Source organism: Cicer arietinum, chromosome 5 (genome assembly GCF_000331145.2).
Source record: "Cicer arietinum cultivar CDC Frontier isolate Library 1 chromosome 5, Cicar.CDCFrontier_v2.0, whole genome shotgun sequence".
NCBI lineage: Eukaryota > Viridiplantae > Streptophyta > Magnoliopsida > Fabales > Fabaceae > Cicer > Cicer arietinum.
In genome coordinates, this window is record NC_021164.2 from 22,746,298 (window position 1) to 22,767,719 (window position 21,422).

At 32.6% G+C, this 21,422-nt stretch overlaps 1 protein-coding gene across 1 annotated transcript; it reads left to right on the plus strand.

Annotated features, from left to right (window-relative positions):
- The first annotated feature begins 14,375 nt into the window (after positions 1-14,375).
- Positions 14,376-19,663, plus strand: LOC140920390 (uncharacterized). The gene is made up of 9 exons (XM_073368660.1): positions 14,376-14,379; positions 14,488-14,596; positions 14,825-15,030; positions 15,139-15,471; positions 16,297-16,629; positions 17,455-17,787; positions 18,949-19,120; positions 19,202-19,307; positions 19,457-19,663. Exons 1-9 carry the CDS (start codon positions 14,376-14,378, stop codon positions 19,661-19,663), a joined length of 1,803 nt encoding a protein of 600 aa, XP_073224761.1.
- Positions 19,664-21,422: the final 1,759 nt, after the last annotated feature.

A 21,422-nucleotide genomic window follows, 5' to 3' on the forward strand; every position in this document is an offset into this window, starting at 1 on the left:
ATCGCACAATACTTTGACAATTCCAGTCCAACATACTCTGAAAGAGATCTAATTGAAATAAAGGAAGACTGGTGTTAGTATATGATTGAAATGAAAATTATTTGAGTTGTTGGGAAATGGCATGCTGCAAGGGATAGTTATATGAATATATGGTAGTTATGTTCTGTGTAGTTTTGATAGTTATATTTTTTATGAATATGGTACATTTGAAAAGTTGTGAATATGTAGTTATATGAATATGTATATAGTTATGTGTTGTTGTCAATATGTGAATATGTATATGAATATGAATATGTTATGAACTGATTGTGTAAATATATAAAGTTATAAAGTTAAATTATAAAGTTATATAGTTCTGTTGTTGTGTACTGATTGTGAAATGATTGTGTGAACTGATTCTGGATGAAAATGATTTTGGAAAAAAAATTAAAAGACAGCGTTGTAATAGGTGCATAATAATGCATCTATTGAATGCACCTTTTACAACGCTTTTTCAAAAAAGTGTTGTAATAAGTGCATAATAATGCATCTATTGAATGCACCTTTTACAACATTTTTTCAAAAAAGCGTTGTAATAGGTGCATAATAAAGCATCTATTAAATGCACCTTTTACAGCGCTTTTTCCAAAAAGCGCTGTAAAACGAGTATAACAAGCGCGCAATATATCTATCTATTTTATAGCATTTTTTTATTTTAAAAAGCGCTGTTGTATCTTTTTACAATGCTGGATGCTACAACGCTTATTTTTTTTTATAAGAAAACGCTGTAAATGGCTTAAAAAAAGCGCTGTAAAATAGGTTTTTTTGCGTAAACTTAGTTTGTATAGTTTATTTCAATATTTTCATTTTTGTGTAATCTCTTGTTTCCTTAATAGAAAATTTTTCTTTTTATTATATTTGAACTTTTTTTTACTCTTTTTGCTATCCTTTTAATTTATCTATTATAGTATTGTATATATGGTATTTTGTATAAGACATCACTTCATCTTATACCACAAAAAATATTCATTTTGATAATTATTTTGATCAATTCAATCAAAAAACTATCAATGAATATCATGCATTCAAATTAGTTAAATAGTATTATACTATTAATTAACTTGTAAAATTCAAATATGAGCAATAAAAAAATTTAACAACTTTTTTACCTGGCATCAATAATAAAGACTTTATTAATGCATATTATTTTTGAAATATTTAGACAAATGCAATTAAGAGTTCAACAAAAAAAAAATCAATTAAGAGTTCAACAAAAAAAAATCAATTAAGAGTATCTAAAAAATATTAAGTTTTATAATTCTTTAAAAAAAAAAAATCAAGACTCCTCAAGGCTCATCATTGCAAACTCTCAGAAACCCTTTTGTTTTCTCCATTGCTCTGGAAAAGCTTTTCTTTCAAGCTTTCAATTTGTTTGTTTCCTTGTTCCCTTCTTTTCCTTAGAGCAAGTGTCTTGTTGTTTTCCCCTTGTGGGGTGGTCTTTGATCTCGTAAGTTTTCACGTCTCCTGCTCCAAGATAAATCATATATATATTTATTAAGATTTAGTAATTGATACAAAGTATTGATGTGATATTTATTTATTTTATAATTTCAAATATTTTCTAACGATGGTAGTAATATAATGTAAGTATTTAGAAAAATAAGTATAGTTATAGTGGTAAATTGGAATATGAGAGTTTTGGTTATTACTATATTTTAAAAGATTAATTATTTTACTTTATAAAATATTAATTTTGAAATATTAATAATGTTTTATTATTGAAATTGTGTTTTTTTAAAAAATAAAAATAGTAATAGTAAAACATAAAAGAAAACTAATGGGATTGACCCTAATCACTAATTGTCTTAATAAATTAAAATAAAAGAAATAAGAGAGAGCTTTTGCCAGCCGCCTAGGACCATGAGCAAACCAACAACAACCTATCGTTTGACATCGGTGATCGATGACTGTTCTATAAAACTTTCTCCATTTTCACCCAAATTTGAGTCTGTTATTTCATTTATTTAGCTAGTCAATTAAATATAATTTTCTAGTTTTTTACAACCATAATTTCTTTCTAAAATACTCGATTTCTCTGTTTGTAGAATTCGTTATTTTGTACTGTTCTTCTTCACCTTAAGTCTGATTTGAGTGAAACCAACGCCAAAACGACCGTGTGAAAAGTGACTATATTATCCACTGATTGATTTTCTGATTTATAATAATTTTTCATGACCGAATTTCGAATTTAGTTTTTAGACTATCTTCTCATAATTTATTTTGAAGTTTACTCATAAACTGTCGAGTTAGATCGATTGAAAGACAAAGAGTCAAAGAACAAAGACCTTTTTCTCATGAAATCGTATTCGTGTGTGAAAGCGTAAAAAGAAGGTAAGGGATGAGAGAGTGTTTGAATTCATGAGTATAATATATTGTGAGATGAACGGGAAAACCGTATTTCCCAACGATTCATCCGGGGATCGCTACCTACGGCAGTAGCCCTTTGAGTGATAAATTAATTAATGTGGAAAATGGAAATTGTGAGATTAAATTATAGAATAGAAATACTTATAAGGTGTTGATTGATTCGTTAAATGTGTAGTATTTAATATTATTTTGATATTTGATTTAATTTCGTTAAATGTTGGACATTTGATATTATTGTGATATTTGATTTAATTTCATTAAATGTGTGGCATTTGATATTATTGTGATATTTGATTTAATATGTTAAATGTGTGATATTTGATATTATTGTGATATTGGATGTCGAATGAATTTTATGTATATGTTTGACTAGACAGGTTTAGGTGATGTGATAATAAAAGGTGGATGTATTTTGATAAGTTTATTTGATTATGATGATGTATAATTAATAATAATGATATTATAAATTTGTAATAAGTCTATGTGATGATGTATGATTGATGAGAATGGTGGTATAAGATTGTGATGAGTTTATGTGATGACGTGTGATTAATGATAGTGATATTATAAGTTGTGATGAGAATATTGAAGTGACCCCATAATTGATGAAATAATTGTGATTCCAATTTGTGTTTGAGATGACGGTTTTAATGGAAAATAAATATTGAGAATTTGTGAAGTGGAGATTATTTTGTCATCATATAGGTTGGGTCTGACAAGTCTAATGATTCTGGGGAAGTACAACTGAATGAGCCTGATCGTGGCAGTCTGCTGTTGAGCCTTAAGGCAAGATTGTTAGACCTTGAAGGTATTTGGGTGGGAATTCCTGTGACTTGGAGGTATCACTCTAAATGTCGGGAGCTACCATGCAACACATGTTTACCTCGACTGTCATGTATATGTGTCTTGGGTTGAGTTGAGGGGATCTATGAGGACAGGGCCAATTTGAATTGTCCATCCATCGGGATGGTGGCATAGTATCAAGTCTCCTAACCAAGTACTTCAGAGTAAGAATGGTACCACATTGTGAAGTAGAGTTTAAGCTCATGCTTAGCATTGCATTTTCTTGTGATTGTTTTGTTGTGATTAATATATATCATGTGCGATAATAATTTTTGAGATGATTTGATATTATAGTTAAATGTATCGATTTTCCTTGATTTTGACTTTGACTTTATTATGTAATGTTTTTCCTTGAATAATTTTTGTTTATTGATACGAGTTATCTATAATCAAATGCGTGTTCTTCTTACTTATATTATACTATTAACATGATTTCAAAACTCACCTCCTTCGTTGTTTGTGTTTGTTTGGCTCTTTGTTTGCCAAATCGCAGTTATTACATGTTAATGAGTTTTGAAGTTCAAGTTTGGGAGAAGCCCGCTCTGATAGGTGATACTGGAAATGAGAGTCATAAGTTGTATTTTATTTATTTAATTAGAAACAACTCTTTTATGAAAACCCTGTTGTTTTATAAGAGGAAAAGTTTAAATTTTTTCTTTTGAATTTTGAGAAATGGAATATCCTAACTTTGTTAAAAAAAATTATTTTTAAATGGAAAAAAAATGATTTTCTTTATCCGCTGCGAATTAAATTTAAAAATTCTTGTAATAATTAATATATATTATTTTGGGGTTTAGACTGTCACATGGGCAACCAATCTTCTCATTTCAAGGCGAACGTTGTTGGGTACCATATAACCAAATCTTAGTCTTGAGAGCTAGCAAGTTAATGAGAAAAGTTTGTGAAGCGTATTTAATCTTGGTAAGGGATACACAAGTGGCTGAGGAGAAATTGGAAAAAATTCCAATAGCATGTGAATTTCCAGATGTTTTTCCTTAAGAACTTCCTAGGTTGCCACCTGATAGGGAGATTGAGTTCTCTATAGACTTGGTTCCTAACACTCATCCTATATCCATACCTCTTTATCGTATGGCCCCGATAGAACTTAAGGAGTTAAGGGAGCAACTTCAAGATCTTCTTGATAAAGGTTTTATTCGCCCAAGTTATTCTCCTTGGGGAGCACCAATATTATTTGTAAAGAAGAAAGATGGATCCATGCGGTTATTGATATAAATGTTTTTCTAAGATTAATTTGTGGTCAAGGTATCAACAGTTGAAGATTAAGAGGGATGATATAACGAAGACAGTTTTCCGCACGCGTTATGGACATTATCAATTTCAGGTTATGTCCTCTGGGCTTACTAACGCCTCAAAAACATTAATGGATTTGATGAATCACGTTTTTAAACCATTCGTGGATCAATTCGTGATTGTGTTCATTGATGATATCCTTGTTTATTCCAAAAGTAAAGAAGAACACGAGCAGGTTGGTTTTGCAAACCTTAAGAGATAAACAATCATATGCTAAAATTTCTAAATGTTAGTTTTGGCTGAATAGTGTGGCATTTTTAGGTCATGTTGTTTCTAAGAATGGAATAAGTGTTGATCCAAGTAAGGTTGAAGCAGTGCAGAATTGGCCCAAACCTACCAAAGTAAAGGAGATTCGTAGTTTTCTTGGTTTAGTTGGTTTTTATCGACGTTTTGTGAAGGATTTCTTAAAAATTGCATCTTCGTTGACTAGGTTGACCCATAAGAAAGTTGAGCTCTGATGGACTGATGTATGTGAGGAAAACTTTCAAAAATGGAAGAAGTACTTGACGTTAGCACCTATTTTGGCATTACCCATAGGTGGTGAAAAGTATTCAGTTTATTGTGGTGCTTCTAGAGTTGGTCTCCGTTGTGTGGTTATGAAACTAGACAACTCAATAGGCATGAGGGAAACTATCCCACACATGATTTAGAGATACTATCTATATGGTGAATCTTGCGAGATTTATACCGACCATAAAAGTCTTAAGTATATCTTTCAACAATGAGATTTATATTTAAGACAAAGAAGATGGATGGAACTCTTGAAAGATTATGATTGCACAATCTTATACCATCTAGGGAAGGCAAAGGTTGTTGCAGATGCTTTGAGTAGGAAATCCATGGTTAGTCTCGCTCATATAGCAGAAGTAAAGAAGCCAATAGTTAAAGAATTTCAAAAAATTGTTGAAATTGTTGAAAGTGGAATTCATTTGAGCATGGTCATTCGAGGTTATTTTTAGCCCATATACAAATTCGTCAAACCATAGATGATGATATTAAAGAAGCTCAAGGTCAAGACTCATACTTGGTGGATATGGTAAATAACGTTCAAAATGGTAAAAGTGCAGACTTTTCAGTTGATTCTGATGGTGTGTTGAGGTTGAAGCCTCTATTGTGTGTTCCAAATGTTGGTGGCTTAAGGAGGAAAATTTTAGAGAAGGCTCATCATTCTTCTTATACTATTCACCCAAGTTCTAATAAGATGTATCAAGACTTGAGAGAATTATATTGGTGGGAAGGGATGAAGAGAGATGTAGCAGATTTTGTCTCTAATTGCTTAGTGCATCAACAAGTAAAGGTTGAGCGCCAAAAGCTTGCGAGGTTACTTCAACCTGTTGAAATACCTTAATGGAAGTGGGAAGACATCTCTATGGATTTTGTCACAGGATTACCATGAACCCAAAAGGGGTATGACTCGGTGTGGGTGATTATAGATCGGTTAACCAAATCTGCAGATTTCTGGCCTATGAAGACTACTTATACTGCGTTTCAATATGTTAAGTTTTAGTTAGATGAAATTGTCTCTTTGCACGGTGTACCGGTGTCCATTATTTCTAACCATGGGGGCTCAATTTACAACTTAATTTTGAAAGTCGTTCCAAACTTCATTAGGAAATCATTTGAAGCTTAGCACAAATTTTCATCCTCAAGCAAATGGCTGGTCTAATAGGACTATATAGATATTGGAAGATATGCTTCGTGCTTGTGTTCTCGATCTTGGAGGTAGTTAGGATCAAAAAATTCCTTTGATGGAATTTGCATACAATAATTGTTATCAATCTAGTATCCAGATGGCTCCGCTTGAGGATTTGTACGGAAGACGGTGTAGGTCTCTGATATGATGGTTTCAATTTGGAGAAGATAAACTAGTCGGTCCAAAGTTGATTCAAGATGCCATTGAAAAGGTTAAATTGATTCGAGATCGCTTAGTGATAGCTCAAAGTAGACAAAAATCTTATTATGATAAGAGGCGTCGTTCCTTAGAGTTTTCAGTGGAAAAACATGTATTCCTATGAGTTTCACCAATGAAATGAGTTTTGCAATTTGGTAAAAATGGGAAACTAAGTCCAAGGTTTATTAGACCATTTGAAATTATAGAAAGGGTCGGACCAGTAGCGTATTGCTTGGCACTTCCACCGGATCTCTCGGGGTTCTTCTGGTCTTTCATATTTCGATGTTTTAGAAGTATCTTCATGACCCTTCTCATGTGATTAATCATGAAGATGTACAATTAGATGAGATTAAATCATACGTTGAGCATCTGATAGATATATTAGATCGCCAATTGAGGCGTTTACGCTATCATTTTAGTAAAAGTTCTTTGGTGTGGTCCATCTGGTGAAGAAAATACTTGGGAACCTGAAGAAGTCATATGTACAAAGTACCCACACATGTTTGAAACTCAAGATCAGTATAGAAAATAATGAAATAAATCTGAGGACGAATTTTCTTAAGGGGATGAGATTGAAACGCATCGTTTTAATTAATTAATTAATTTTTTAAAATGTATTATTAATAATAATATAATTAAAACAAACAAACCAAAAAAATATATCAAACAACCCACTCCTCTCCACTTTACTTCTCCCTCATTCTTCTCTCTCTCGGCAAACACCACCACTCCCCCATTTTTATTTTCTTCTTCGTTCTTGCTCCTTGCTTCTTCTCCCTCCATAACATCAATTGCACACCTAAACCTCAACCCTTATAATGAATTTAACATCCTCAAAAGCATAACTTCTTATACTCCTACAAAGGGGGGCTAGGGTTAGTGAGTCAAGGAAGGATAAGGGTACCCACTTCTTTAAAGTTGTTTATTGAGGCTCTTTGAGGTAAATCCACAACTCTTATGCTAATAATGAATCTTTAGGAAATGTAGTTTTGTTTAAAAAATTTATTTTGTGCTTAGAGTAGATTTAAATGATTTTTTTATGGTTTCTTAGAATTATCTAAACTTTAGAATAATTTTTCTAAAGTCTTGAAACTATTTTTGATACTCAGATTTGTCAGCTGAGGTCCTACTGGCTACTTTGGGAGTTGTTGGAGCACAAATATAGTCAATTCTCCATAGTTGTGAGTAGACGACGATCACATCATATATTTTTATAATGCTAAAATTATTATTTTACTTGTTTTCTATATTAAAGTATTTATTAAAAAATTGAGGAACACAACCTTTAAATGTTTATCGATTTCGTCATTTATTTATTTTCATGGTCTTTTTTATATAATATGTTAGTAGTTTGATTTATCTGAATTATAAAGTATTTAAATAGTGAATTGTTATACGGTTGAATATGTTTTTTATGAGTTACAACAAAATCAGAGATGATTTTTAAACGTGTTTTGGAAATCGTTGTTATAATTATGAAATCGTTAACGGCGGTAGGTGCACCTAGTTACATCTTTTAACTTTGTTGCATTTTATCTATTTTGAAAATGAGGAACAATATTCTTTTCCGCCATCAATGAAAATATAGCCGCTAGCTAAAAATGTGACACCCTAACAAGAGTATGAGGACTAAAAACAAAATATTAAAATGATAAGTATAAAAAATTAAAGGATTAAAAACAAAATATTAAACTTTCCTAGAGATTAAAAACTTATTTAATCTTATTTTTTATGATTTGATGTGTCAAATACTTATGTGACAAAATAGAGGGTCAAAATTTCATTTAAGTGTAATATTAATTGTACACAACTTTTATATTTTAACTAAATTAATCAATGTTCAAGTCCATTCAAAACACTACGAGGTGATCATTGCACACGGGTCAAATACAAGTAATAAAACGTAGCGTAGAGGCAACAACTCAAGTCGTTTCACAAGAACTTCTGATTATGTTAACCGAATTTAAAATCAATAAAAATAAAAAGGAGGTTTCGGTTAAAATAGACTGAGGAAACAAATTAAAGTCACATATATTGAAATGATTAATCCATTGGTTCGGGAATTTTGGACCTATCACAGACTCTATCAATGGGTTCAATTTCTAAATCGTGACTCTATTCCTATTTGACTAAATAATTGATTAAGCAAATGTAAATCAATCATATGTGAATTATGTTTCTTTGTCTGGATTACACATCACATCAGTTGATGAATTATAGTTAACAATCAAGCATCGAAAAATTACAATTGATTAGATTAGAAAATGAATTTTGTCAAATAAATTTATCAATCTTATTGAAATTCGAATTAAGCAATCAAAATAACAATGTAATCGAATGAAAAGAAATGGAATCATCAACGTGAAATTAATCTTATAAAATAAACTTCAATGTCTTCATGAAATTCTGAAACAGTGGATTGATCTTTAGAATTTAGTCTTCCATGAAAAGAAAATAAATAAATAAAAACTTTATATTGTATCTGAGACCGAAAACAGAATACCACTTCATAAAAAAAAACTAAAAATATGTAGTACTCGTTTTGGGCTTTAAAACAAGTAACCCGATAATAAAAATTATTACAAAAAACTTAGATCACGTAATCAGTAGGTTAGATCCAGTAAAGTTCATAATTGGGCATTTGTACCAACATAAAAGTTATAACTCTAACTCTTAGCTATCTAACGCCTACTCGTACGGGTCACTCTGATATCTGGAACTCAAGTTATAGCATATAGAGTGAGCAATGATCAATATGCTATTAATAATATTAAAACTCAATTACAATCAAAAGTTTAGAAACATGCTAAAAAATTAATCTAGAAATAAAATAGCTTTTTAAATGTAACTAAGCCAAAAATGTGTACCAAAAATTCATTGATCAGGTCCATCAAAGAGAAATGAATATTTACTTAAATTTCTTTCGACTTTTTTAAACAAAAACTTATATTTCTTTTCAAAACACATGTGTTAATTTTATTTATATTTCTTGATAGAGAATAACCACTGACTGATCTAGAAAATTCAATTAATGGGGACCGTATTGTATTATATTCATGAGTGTAGTTTTTGTCTGTTTACTTTTTCGCTTTCACGAAATTAATCTCTTGTTTAAAAAAAGTCGAACTTTTTACCCTTAAAAAATATCACATTTATTATAGTTTTTTCTCAATCAATATTTTTTACTTTCTGTAAGACCCATAATTTTAAGGTACACTTTATGTATTTTATATGTTTTGGATTTTGGCTCGGAGGCTTTTTAGCCAAAGTTAATAATATTATGGAGTGAATAGGATCAAAAATTTATTTTGCCCCGTTTAGAATTACTCGTCGATAAATAAATTTAAATTAAGTGCGGTAAATCCTTTACGGAGAATTTAATGCGTTACGGGTGAAATGGTAATTTAACAAATATCTAGATATTTTGAGATATTTGTTAAGTTATATTTAATATATATATATATATATATATGTTTGCTTGGAGAGAATAGAAAGAAAGGAAATTAGAAGGAAGGAAAAGGAAAAGAAAAGGTTATATAAAGGAAAGAAGGAAATAGAAAGGAAGGAAAAACAAAGAAAGGAAAAAGGAAGGAAGGAAAATCTGATTTTCCATCTTCTTCCTCTGCTACCCGCGGCCATTTTCCCTCCTTCTCCCATTTTCATTTTCGTTGCTTTTCTTTCTTCAAAACTAGTAACCCAAGGTTGGGTGAGTGCTAGAACAAAGATTTCGCAACTCCACTCTTCCTCTTTGATTCGAAAACGAAGAAAAACGGTATTTGAGATTCAAACACAAACCCCTCTGTTTCTTCTAGATCTAAGCTTCGTTTCGCGAAGAGTCAGAAGGGAAAGTTGCTCACTAACACGCTACGGCGCTAGCGGACCAACTTTGGAAGCGGCGTTGCGAGCGGAAAATTAACCGGATTTACTCATGGTGCTGTAATCGTACGTTAGAGCTAACGTTAAGGTAAGGGCTCCTTCCAAACTTTTAGTTTGCATTTAGGGACTTATCTGTGATTGTGTGGAAAAGATCTTGTTAGGGTTTGAGTATTGATTTGGGGGAAAATGGATCTAAGACTTTATGGGTAAAATCTTAGAGTTAGGTTTTGGTTATAATTGATGGATGTTTCGTGGGAAATGAACTTAACTCATTTGTGTATGATATTGAGTAAATGAAATTTGATGTATCTGGGTGTTATATTGCGTTGATCTGTGTTCGTCGTATTTGGCATGTTCATACTTGATGTTTGTTGATTGATGTATGGTGTGAATTATGAATTGAATGTGAGAATTTGTTTGAGTTTGTTTTGTGTGGAATTTGAAAACCATTAAGTTAAATGAGTATTAAGAATGGGGAATCTCATAATGTCTCGGTTACTTAATATTTGGTTTTTGAAAATCGTTTCAGTAAATGAGTATTAAGAATGGGGAATCTCATAATGTCTCGGTTACTTAATATTTGGTTTTTGAAAATCGTTTCAGTAAATGAGTATTAAGAATGGGGAATCTCATAATGTCTCGGTTACTTAATATTTGGTTTTTGAAAATCGTTTCAGTAAATGAGTATTAAGAATGGGGAATCTCATAATGTCTCGGTTACTTAATATTTGGTTTTTGAAAATCGTTTCAGTAAATGAGTATTAAGAATGGGGAATCTCATAATGTCTCGGTTACTTAATATTTGGTTTTTGAAAATCGTTTCAGTAAATGAGTATTAAGAATGGGGAATCTCATAATGTCTCGGTTACTTAATATTTGGTTTTTGAAAATCGTTTCAGTAAATGAGTATTAAGAATGGGGAATCTCATAATGTCTCGGTTACTTAATATTTGGTTTTTGAAAATCGTTTCAGTAAATGAGTATTAAGAATGGGGAATCTCTTAATGACTTATTTACTGAATGTCTTGTTTTGAGAATCGTTAAATTAAATGAGAATTAAGAATGGGGAATCTCTTAATGTCTCGTTTACTTATGTGTGTTTTGGTAAATCGTGCAGACCCGTGATAGGTGGCACCTTGGTAAACGGTACGGGCCCGTGATAGGCAGTACATTTACGATTTACGTTTGGTAAGTTGTGCAGACCCGGGATAGGTGGCACCTCGGTAAACAGTACGGACCCGTGATAGGTAGTACGTTTACGACTTACGTTCCTGAGGGAATTGTGTTTGGTAAGTTGTGCAGACCCGGGATAGGTGGCACCTCGGTAAACAGTACGGACCCGTGATAGGTAGTACGTTTACGACTTACGTTCCTGAGGGAATTGTGTTTGGTAAGTTGTGCAGACCCGGGATAGGTGGCACCTCGGTAAACAGTACGGACCCGTGATAGGTAGTACGTTTACGACTTACGTTCCTGAGGGAATTGTGTTTGGTAAGTTGTGCAGACCCGGGATAGGTGGCACCTCGGTAAACAGTACGGACCCGTGATAGGTAGTACGTTTACGACTTACGTTCCTGAGGGAATTGTGTTTGGTAAGTTGTGCAGACCCGGGATAGGTGGCACCTCGGTAAACAGTACGGACCCGTGATAGGTAGTACGTTTACGACTTACGTTCCTGAGGGAATTGTGTTTGGTAAGTTGTGCAGACCCGGGATAGGTGGCACCTCGGTAAACAGTACGGACCCGTGATAGGTAGTACGTTTACGACTTACGTTCCTGAGGGAATTGTGTTTGGTAAGTTGTGCAGACCCGGGATAGGTGGCACCTCGGTAAACAGTACGGACCCGTGATAGGTAGTACGTTTACGACTTACGTTCCTGAGGGAATTGTGTTTGGTAAGTTGTGCAGACCCGGGATAGGTGGCACCTCGGTAAACAGTACGGACCCGTGATAGGTAGTACGTTTACGACTTACGTTCCTGAGGGAATTGTGTTTGGTAAGTTGTGCAGACCCGGGATAGGTGGCACCTCGGTAAACAGTACGGACCCGTGATAGGTAGTACGTTTTTTTCGAAATCATTTAAGAAATCGATTTGGCAATCGATTGGCCTTAAGTCAGGGACTCACCCATATCCGACCAAATCGATTTTGAAATCGATTGGCTTAAAACCTGGGGCTCAGTACTCACTCAATCGATTTCCCAATCGATTGATTTCAGCCCAGGATTCTGTTTCATCAAAATCCTTCACCCCAATCGATTGGCTCAGTGAAAATCCTCAGTTTTAGTTGTATGATTGATTGCTCATGAATCTATCCATGTCTTGGTTGTTATGTTATAATTAGGGGATTGAGAACTTCATTTTACTTTCATTTTTAATTGGCAAAGCATTGTATAAACTTTTCGCATATTGAAAATCCTGATAAGGTGCATGCTTAGCTGAAAAGATATTTTTAGCATTTAAAACTTAAATGTTATGTGTTAACTGTTATTTTCGGTTGGTGACCTTTACAATTATTGTGGAAATCTGTGCTTTGCCCTCAGATGAGAGTCAGGACGATCCTACCGATTCGTACCCTACGGACGGGAATGGAGATGGGAACGCTTGACTGCAGCTACGTTAGGAGAATCTCACGGGGCGCGTGGAGATCACTCCGGGTGTTTAGTTGTGTTGTAAAATGATCAGATTAGGTTGACATAGAGGGATCAGATGTCTTTCTTTTGTATTGCATTTATTTTAAAATGGAAGACTGTACCTATACTAATATTGTCAGCTTAACATGTTATTTTCGATGGGTTACATGTACCATTTGTTGTGGGTAAATGGTTTGGATTTATAATTGGAGTAACTTTTCCGCTGCTTGTAAATTATAATGACTCAATTATTTATCCAAAGGCATTTCTTTATTTATTTCTTTGCTTTATTTTAAATTCTTTTGAAAAAAAAAAATATACCCTCGCTAAGAAAAACGGGGTGTTATACTTTCCAAATTATGACTTTTGGCCAAAAAAATATTAAGAGAAAAACGTTTGAAGCCAAAAAATCGCCATTTTTTGAACTAAAAATCATTATGTTTGGAGTATAAGTTATGTGTTTCAACTAAAATTGTAATAAATGTGATAATTAAGAGACAAAAAAATTAAGTTTTAAAATAGGAAAACTATTTTTATGAGTTTGTTAAAATAGGACACCAAAAATGCAATTAAATTTATCTTAAAATTATAATATGACATAGGAGCCTAATAGCCAAAATGGAAAAACTTTATTAATTTTCTACTTCATCGTGGTCCAAAAAATAATGTCTTCAGAAATTGACTTGGAAGTCATTGTTTATTTTGATTTGTTTGATTTTTCATCTCAAAATATATTACACTTGAAGTTATAAGATAAAATAAGATGAATGGATTGATTTACATAGAGACACACACAAGAGTTGAAGTGGTAAATAATTCATTTATTGAACTTTTTTTTTATAAGTTATGAAAATCAAAATAATTATAATTTTCTTAATAGATTAGAGAGGATAATTTAGGACCATGTTTTTTTTCTTCGGAATCACCTATATAAATAAGTGGTTTTTTAATAATTTTTTTTCTTCTTTATGTTTTGTTCCTGATTTCACCGTTCAAGCGTGACATTGTTTTATTCATTATCTTTGACTGGAGTGATGTTGTTTGACTTTTTGTTTTGTTGTGATTTTCATTTGATTCAAATTGACATATTAGCTTCGATATTCCCTTAGCTTTAAGTTTTCTCTAGTTTGTTTTGTTTTGTTTTGATTTTCCTTTCTTATTTTCTTAATTTTTGTTAGTTTTTGTTCAACATTTTGTCAAATGGTGCATAGAGGGTGGATGGGTATGAATCAAAATAAAGTGTAGAATATATTCAAGGGGTTAATGAATTTCTTGAATTTGGTTTTCAAAATTCAGAAATCAATGGAAAAATAATGTGCCCTTGTACAAATTGTGCCAACTGTCACTTATATTCCTGTAGAATTGTTTACGAACACTTAACTAATCCATGGCGTAGATTTCTTAGAGGTTATAGGTGATGGGTATTTCATGATGAGAAGCCTACAACTTCAAGCAACACAACTGAACATGTAGAAATGGAGTACGACATGGATGGGTTAATTAATGATATTTTTGAATTGATTCTACAGGAGAGCCACTTTGTGGTGAAGGTGGAAGAAATCTAGAAGTCAGAGAAACATCTAAGTTTTACCAATTTGTGAGGGAGAATGAGCAAATGCTCTACCCAAACTGTAGGAAGTATATCAAGCTATCATTTATCATACATTTGTATCATTTAAAGTGTCTTCATGGATTGAGTGACAAATGATTTTCTATGTTGTTAGATTTACTAAGAGATGTTGTACTAGAAGAAAATAGTTTTCCAAAGTCATAATACTATGAAACTAAGAAGATAATTTTAGGGTTAGGATTGGGGTATGAGAAGATTCATGCTTGTCCCAATGATTGCATACTATATTAGGATAGATATATAAATGACCAAGTATCACCAAAGTGTGGTACGTCAAGGTGGAAAACAAAAGATGAAGATGTACAAACTAATGAGATAAAGACTTCTCAAAAGCGAAAGAACTTACCAGCAAAAATTCTTCGATGGTTCCCATTGAAACCAAGGCTGCAGAGGTTGTTCATGTCCTACAAAGTTAATGAGTCGATGAGATGGCACCATAAGGGTTGATTGAATGATGGTCTTCTTAGGCATCCTGTTGACTCCCTTGCTTGGAAATAGTTTGATGCTCGATATCCAATATTTCCATTAGATCCTCGTAATGTTTGATTAGGAGTGGCTTTTGATGGGTTCAATCCTTTCAAGACTATGAGTATTACTCATAGCACTTGGTTTGTTATGATAATTCCATATAATACTCCTCCTTGGATGTGCATGAAACAATCGTTCCTCATGTTATCACTACTAATTTCTGGTCCTAAAGGTCCCGGAAATAACATTGATGTTTACCTACAATCATTAGTACAAGAGCTGCAAGACTTATGGGAAAATAAAATAAAAACGTTTGATACCTATAATAAAGAGACATTTCAACTTCATGATGTTATAATGTGGACTATTAATGACTTTCCAGCATATGCTAACCTGTCTGGATGGAGTACTAAAGGTCAGTATGCATGTCCATGTTATGGTATTGAAACAACCTCACGATGGTTACGTCATGGTAAAAAAATTGTTACATGTGTTATCGTCGTTGGTTATCTCCTAACCATAAATGGAGGTTAAATAGTAGAGATTTTGATGGAACACAGAAGTAAAGGAACCCTACTAGAAGACTTGATGGAAGTGGTATTTTAAGGCAAATGGATGAATCTAGAAGTCAGAGAAACATCTAAGTTTTACCAATTTGTGAGGGAGAATGAGCAAATGCTCTACCCAAACTGTAGGAAGTATATCAAGCTATCATTTATCATACATTTGTATCATTTAAAGTGTCTTCATGGATTGAGTGACAAATGATTTTCTATGTTGTTAGATTTACTAAGAGATGTTGTACTAGAAGAAAATAGTTTTCCAAAGTCATAATACTATGAAACTAAGAAGGTAATTTTAGGGTTAGGATTGGGGTATGATAAGATTCATGCTTGTCCCAATGATTGCATACTATATTAGGATAGATATATAAATGACCAAGTATCACCAAAGTGTGGTACGTCAAGGTGGAAAACAAAAGATGAAGATGTACAAACTAATGAGATAAAGACTTCTCAAAAGCGAAAGAACTTACCAGCAAAAATTCTTCGATGGTTCCCATTGAAACCAAGGCTGCAGAGGTTGTTCATGTCCTACAAAGTTAATGAGTCGATGAGATGGCACCATAAGGGTTGATTGAATGATGGTCTTCTTAGGCATCCTGTTGACTCCCTTGCTTGGAAATAGTTTGATGCTTGATATCCAATATTTCCATTAGATCCTCGTAATATTTGATTAGGAGTGGCTTTTGATGGGTTCAATCCTTTCAAGACTATGAGTATTACTCATAGCACTTGGTTTGTTATGATAATTCCATATAATACTCCTCCTTGGATGTGCATGAAACAATCGTTCCTCATGTTATCACTACTAATTTCTGGTCCTAAAGGTCCCGGAAATAACATTGATGTTTACCTACAATCATTAGTACAAGAGCTGCAAGACTTATGGGAAAATAAAATAAAAACGTTTGATACCTATAATAAAGAGACATTTCAACTTCATGATGTTATAATGTGGACTATTAATGACTTTCCAGCATATGCTAACCTGTCTGGATGGAGTACTAAAGGTCAGTATGCATGTCCATGTTATGGTATTGAAACAACCTCACGATGGTTACGTCATGGTAAAAAAATTGTTACATGTGTTATCGTCGTTGGTTATCTCCTAACCATAAATGGAGGTTAAATAGTAGAGATTTTGATGGAACACAGAAGTAAAGGAACCCTACTAGAAGACTTGATGGAAGTGGTATTTTAAGGCAAATGGATGAATCTAGAAGTCAGAGAAACATCTAAGTTTTACCAATTTGTGAGGGAGAATGAGCAAATGCTCTACCCAAACTCTAGGAAGTATATCAAGCTATCATTTATCATACATTTGTATCATTTAAAGTGTCTTCATGGATTGAGTGACAAATGATTTTCTATGTTGTTAGATTTACTAAGAGATGTTGTACTAGAAGAAAATAGTTTTCCAAAGTCATAATACTATGAAACTAAGAAGGTAATTTTAGGGTTAGGATTGGGGTATGATAAGATTCATGCTTGTCCCAATGATTGCATACTATATTAGGATAGATATATAAATGACCAAGTATCACCAAAGTGTGGTACGTCAAGGTGGAAAACAAAAGATGAAGATGTACAAACTAATGAGATAAAGACTTCTCAAAAGCGAAAGAACTTACCAGCAAAAATTCTTCGATGGTTCCCATTGAAACCAAGGCTGCAGAGGTTGTTCATGTCCTACAAAGTTAATGAGTCGATGAGATGGCACCATAAGGGTTGATTGAATGATGGTCTTCTTAGGCATCCTGTTGACTCCCTTGCTTGGAAATAGTTTGATGCTCGATATCCAATATTTCCATTAGATCCTCGTAATGTTTGATTAGGAGTGGCTTTTGATGGGTTCAATCCTTTCAAGACTATGAGTATTACTCATAGCACTTGGTTTGTTATGATAATTCCATATAATACTCCTCCTTGGATGTGCATGAAACAATCGTTCCTCATGTTATCACTACTAATTTCTGGTCCTAAAGGTCCCGGAAATAACATTGATGTTTACCTACAATCATTAGTACAAGAGCTGCAAGACTTATGGGAAAATAAAATAAAAACGTTTGATACCTATAATAAAGAGACATTTCAACTTCATGATGTTATAATGTGGACTATTAATGACTTTCCAGCATATGCTAACCTGTCTGGATGGAGTACTAAAGGTCAGTATGCATGTCCATGTTATGGTATTGAAACAACCTCACGATGGTTACGTCATGGTAAAAAAATTGTTACATGTGTTATCGTCGTTGGTTATCTCCTAACCATAAATGGAGGTTAAATAGTAGAGATTTTGATGGAACACAGAAGTAAAGGAACCCTACTAGAAGACTTGATGGAAGTGGTATTTTAAGGCAAATGGATGAATCTAGAGAAGAAGGTCTAGCGAATGGGGCACAACCTTGAAAAAACAAAAGTATTTTCTTCACATTGCCTTATTGGCAATATAATGTATTGCGTCACAATCTTGATGTGATGCATATTGAAAAGAATGTATGTGATAACATCATAGGTACATTGTTAAACCAAGAAGGAAAGTCCAAAGATAATTATAAGACGCGAGTTGACCTTATAGATATGGGCATAAAAAAGATGTTTCACGCACAACTGAGCCCTAAAAGTAGTATAATGTTTTTGCCAAGAGCATGTTATCAAATGACTAACAAAGAAAATGATGTGTTGAGCATCCTCAAGAATGTAAAAACTCCAGATGAATGTTAATCAAACATCCCACGTTGTGTGCATATCAAGCAACGCAAAATATTTGGCTTAAAAGTTATGATTGTCATGTTTTGATGCAAAAGCTCATTCGAATTGCATTACGAGGTACATTGCCAGATAAAGTCACTTTAGTTTTGGTTGATTTTTGCAATTTCTTCAAGCAAATTTGTTCTAAGGTACTTAGTGTGGAATTTCTAGCAGAATTGGAGTCTTAAATTTCCATGACACTTTGCCAATTGGAAACAATTTTCCCTCCTTCATTTTTTACTATCATGATGCATTTGGTAATTCATTTGGCATATGAAGTCAAGATTGCTGGACCAGTACAATATCGTTTGATGTATCCTATTGAGAGATATGCATTTATTATTATTAACAATCAACTTAATGAAAAAGGCATAGATATCTAAAATAAATTCAATTTCAGGTTTCTTTTGACTCTTAAATCCTTTGTAAGTAATAAAGCATATCCAGAAGGATCAATTGTATAAGGTTATTTGGCCAATGAATGTTCGATGTTTTGTTCGCAATATCTATCTGGGGTTGAAACAAGGTTTAATAGACCTAGAAGGAATGATGATAAAATTAATTCTACATTTCAGATAATGTGAGCTTCTTACATCCTATTGGAATACCATTGGGGAGTAAAAGACAACAAAAGTTACAATTAGGGAAGCGAAAGAGAGTGAGTAGAACTAAACTTGACAATAAAGAGTTAGCACAAGCACATAAATATGTACTTTCTAATTGTGACGCAGGTGCTCCATTTATAGAGTAAGACATCAAATCATCTTTAATTTTTATACTAATTTATATTTTGTATAACATTTCTAACTTCGCTATTATTATTTTTAGAGAACATATTACAGTTCTTAAAAGACAGTTTCGACCGCAGCGATTGTCACAACTCGAAATTGATAAACAACATGGTCAAAAATTTATTGAGTGGTTCCCACAAAGGGTGAACATATAAGAGTTGTATTATTTTAAAATTTAATGATTTTCGACTTACTTATTTTAATGTAATATTTTAGATTCAACATTTGGATGAACAAATGAGTCCACAACTTACTCATGAACTTATTATGGTTAGCTCGTGGGCTATTTAAGGTAGTTAGAAGATACATTGGTTATGCAATTAATGGTTTCAGGTTTCACACAAAGAAGAGAGAGAGATATCTAAAAACACAAAATAGTGAAGTAGTTGTAAAGACTAAGACTTCAAAAGATGAAATTGATTACTTTGGACAATTAACTGATATAATTCAGTTAGATTATTCTGGCAAGTACAATGTTCTTCTATTCAAATGTAATTGAGTTGATATTAAGAGAGGTGTCAAGAAAGATAAGTTTGGGTTGACACTTGCGAATTTCAAATTTTTAAAACATACTGGAAAAAATATTTGTGGTGACCCATTTATTTTTGCATCACAAGTTAAAAATGTTTTATGTATATGATGAGAGAAACAAGGAATGGCCTGTTATTCTAAATGCAAAGGTTAGGGATATCTATGACATGGGTGATGAAGAATCTAACAAAGTTGATGAAATTCATGAGCAAATAATACATGATTCAAGTGAAGATACTCATAATGTTATTGAATTAGTTAGACTTGAAGTTGAGGATGATAACTATTTCTTTGAAGTTGTTGTGGATGTTGATAATCTTGGTGATAATGAAAATGAAGAGGAAGAGTGGGAGAATATGTTTTAGGTGTGCACCTTGAGTTAATGTTTTAGACGTGAATTTTATGCCATGTTCATTTATGTTTGTCCAAGTTTTTGTTAATGTGTCATAATACTTACTTGAGATTATTTCAAAAATATTTTTTTATTTGGAGCAATAATGACATGAAGAAAAAAGTTAAACATTAGGAATCAGGCAAGTAATAAAGAAGAAATACAAAACGTTCCTACCCATACAAACTCAACCAACATGCAAGAAAGTAACGTTGCAGAAGTTTTCATACTTGAGTCTATAGAATCTCACTCTATTCTTTCAGACATAGAAGCTGAAGAAGAACCAATTGAAAAAATTATAAATTTTATATCATTTCATTTGTTATACTTTATTTATGTAAATGTAGTGATTTATGCTTTTATGACTTTTGTTTTACTTGTAGATGTAGAACCTAAACGGGTTAGAGGTCCAACAAGAATGCTAGATGTATGAAATATGGAAGATGGTGATGTCATGATTGTTCATTTGGACAACCACGGTCGACCCATTGGGATCGAAGCAACAACTCTTACCTGTTTCATAGGTAGTGTGGTTAGAAGACATCAATATACTTCAATCGGCTACAAATCATGGAAAGATATGCCAGTGAGTTTCAAAGAAGAAATGTTGAAATTAACAGAGGAATTATTATTGTACATTAAGTTAACAAAGGTATTAGTGGAGTTTCAAAGAAGAAATGCTCTAATTATTTTTACGTCAAAAGTTGTAATATAGCTTCTTCTTTTTTTAATATCTCTCATTATGTAGATAAAATTTGAGTTTGTTCCTCCAATAAATGGCTCAACAAGAGAAATGATAAAATTTGAGTTGAATGAGAAGTGGAGGCAAAAGAAAAGTGATTTAAAGTCAAAGGCATATGATCCAAGTAAGACAAAAGATGAAGTTGCAACTGCAATATCTGATGATAGGGTTAACCCAAACCAATATCGTGATTTGGTTCGTCGTTGGTTTTCTGATGAAGGACAAGTAAGTCATAAATGCTATTATGTCTCAAATAAGTATTAATTGATTCATTATGTTTAATAATATTTCTTGTATGAAATGCAAAAGTAAGTCAAATTAATAGACAAAATCATGCTAAGTTCATAGATGTCCATTGTATGGATACAAAAAGTCTCCCAAAATTTATTGATGAAAATGTTTGTTTCGATTAGTACTTTTCATGGGATGAATTGTAATTAAAAAGTAAAATACATTTAACTTGATTGTTTGGGTTTAAAAAAAAAACAAAAAACAAAGGAGTGGTACCTAGACGTGAAGAGATTTGTTAATCTAAGATATTGCTTTCTTAATATACTTGTTATGGATTCAATTATATTTCAGGAATAATTGAGC

What these genes read in the sequence shown, in the direction of transcription:
- LOC140920390 (XM_073368660.1), top strand. An exon ending in GATGAGATGGCACCATAAGG is followed by an intron (nt 15,031 to 15,138) that starts GTTGATTGAATG and finishes ATGTTTGATTAG; the next exon opens with GAGTGGCTTTTGATGGGTTC. An exon ending in GCAGGTGCTCCATTTATAGA is followed by an intron (nt 19,121 to 19,201) that starts GTAAGACATCAA and finishes TATTATTTTTAG; the next exon opens with AGAACATATTACAGTTCTTA.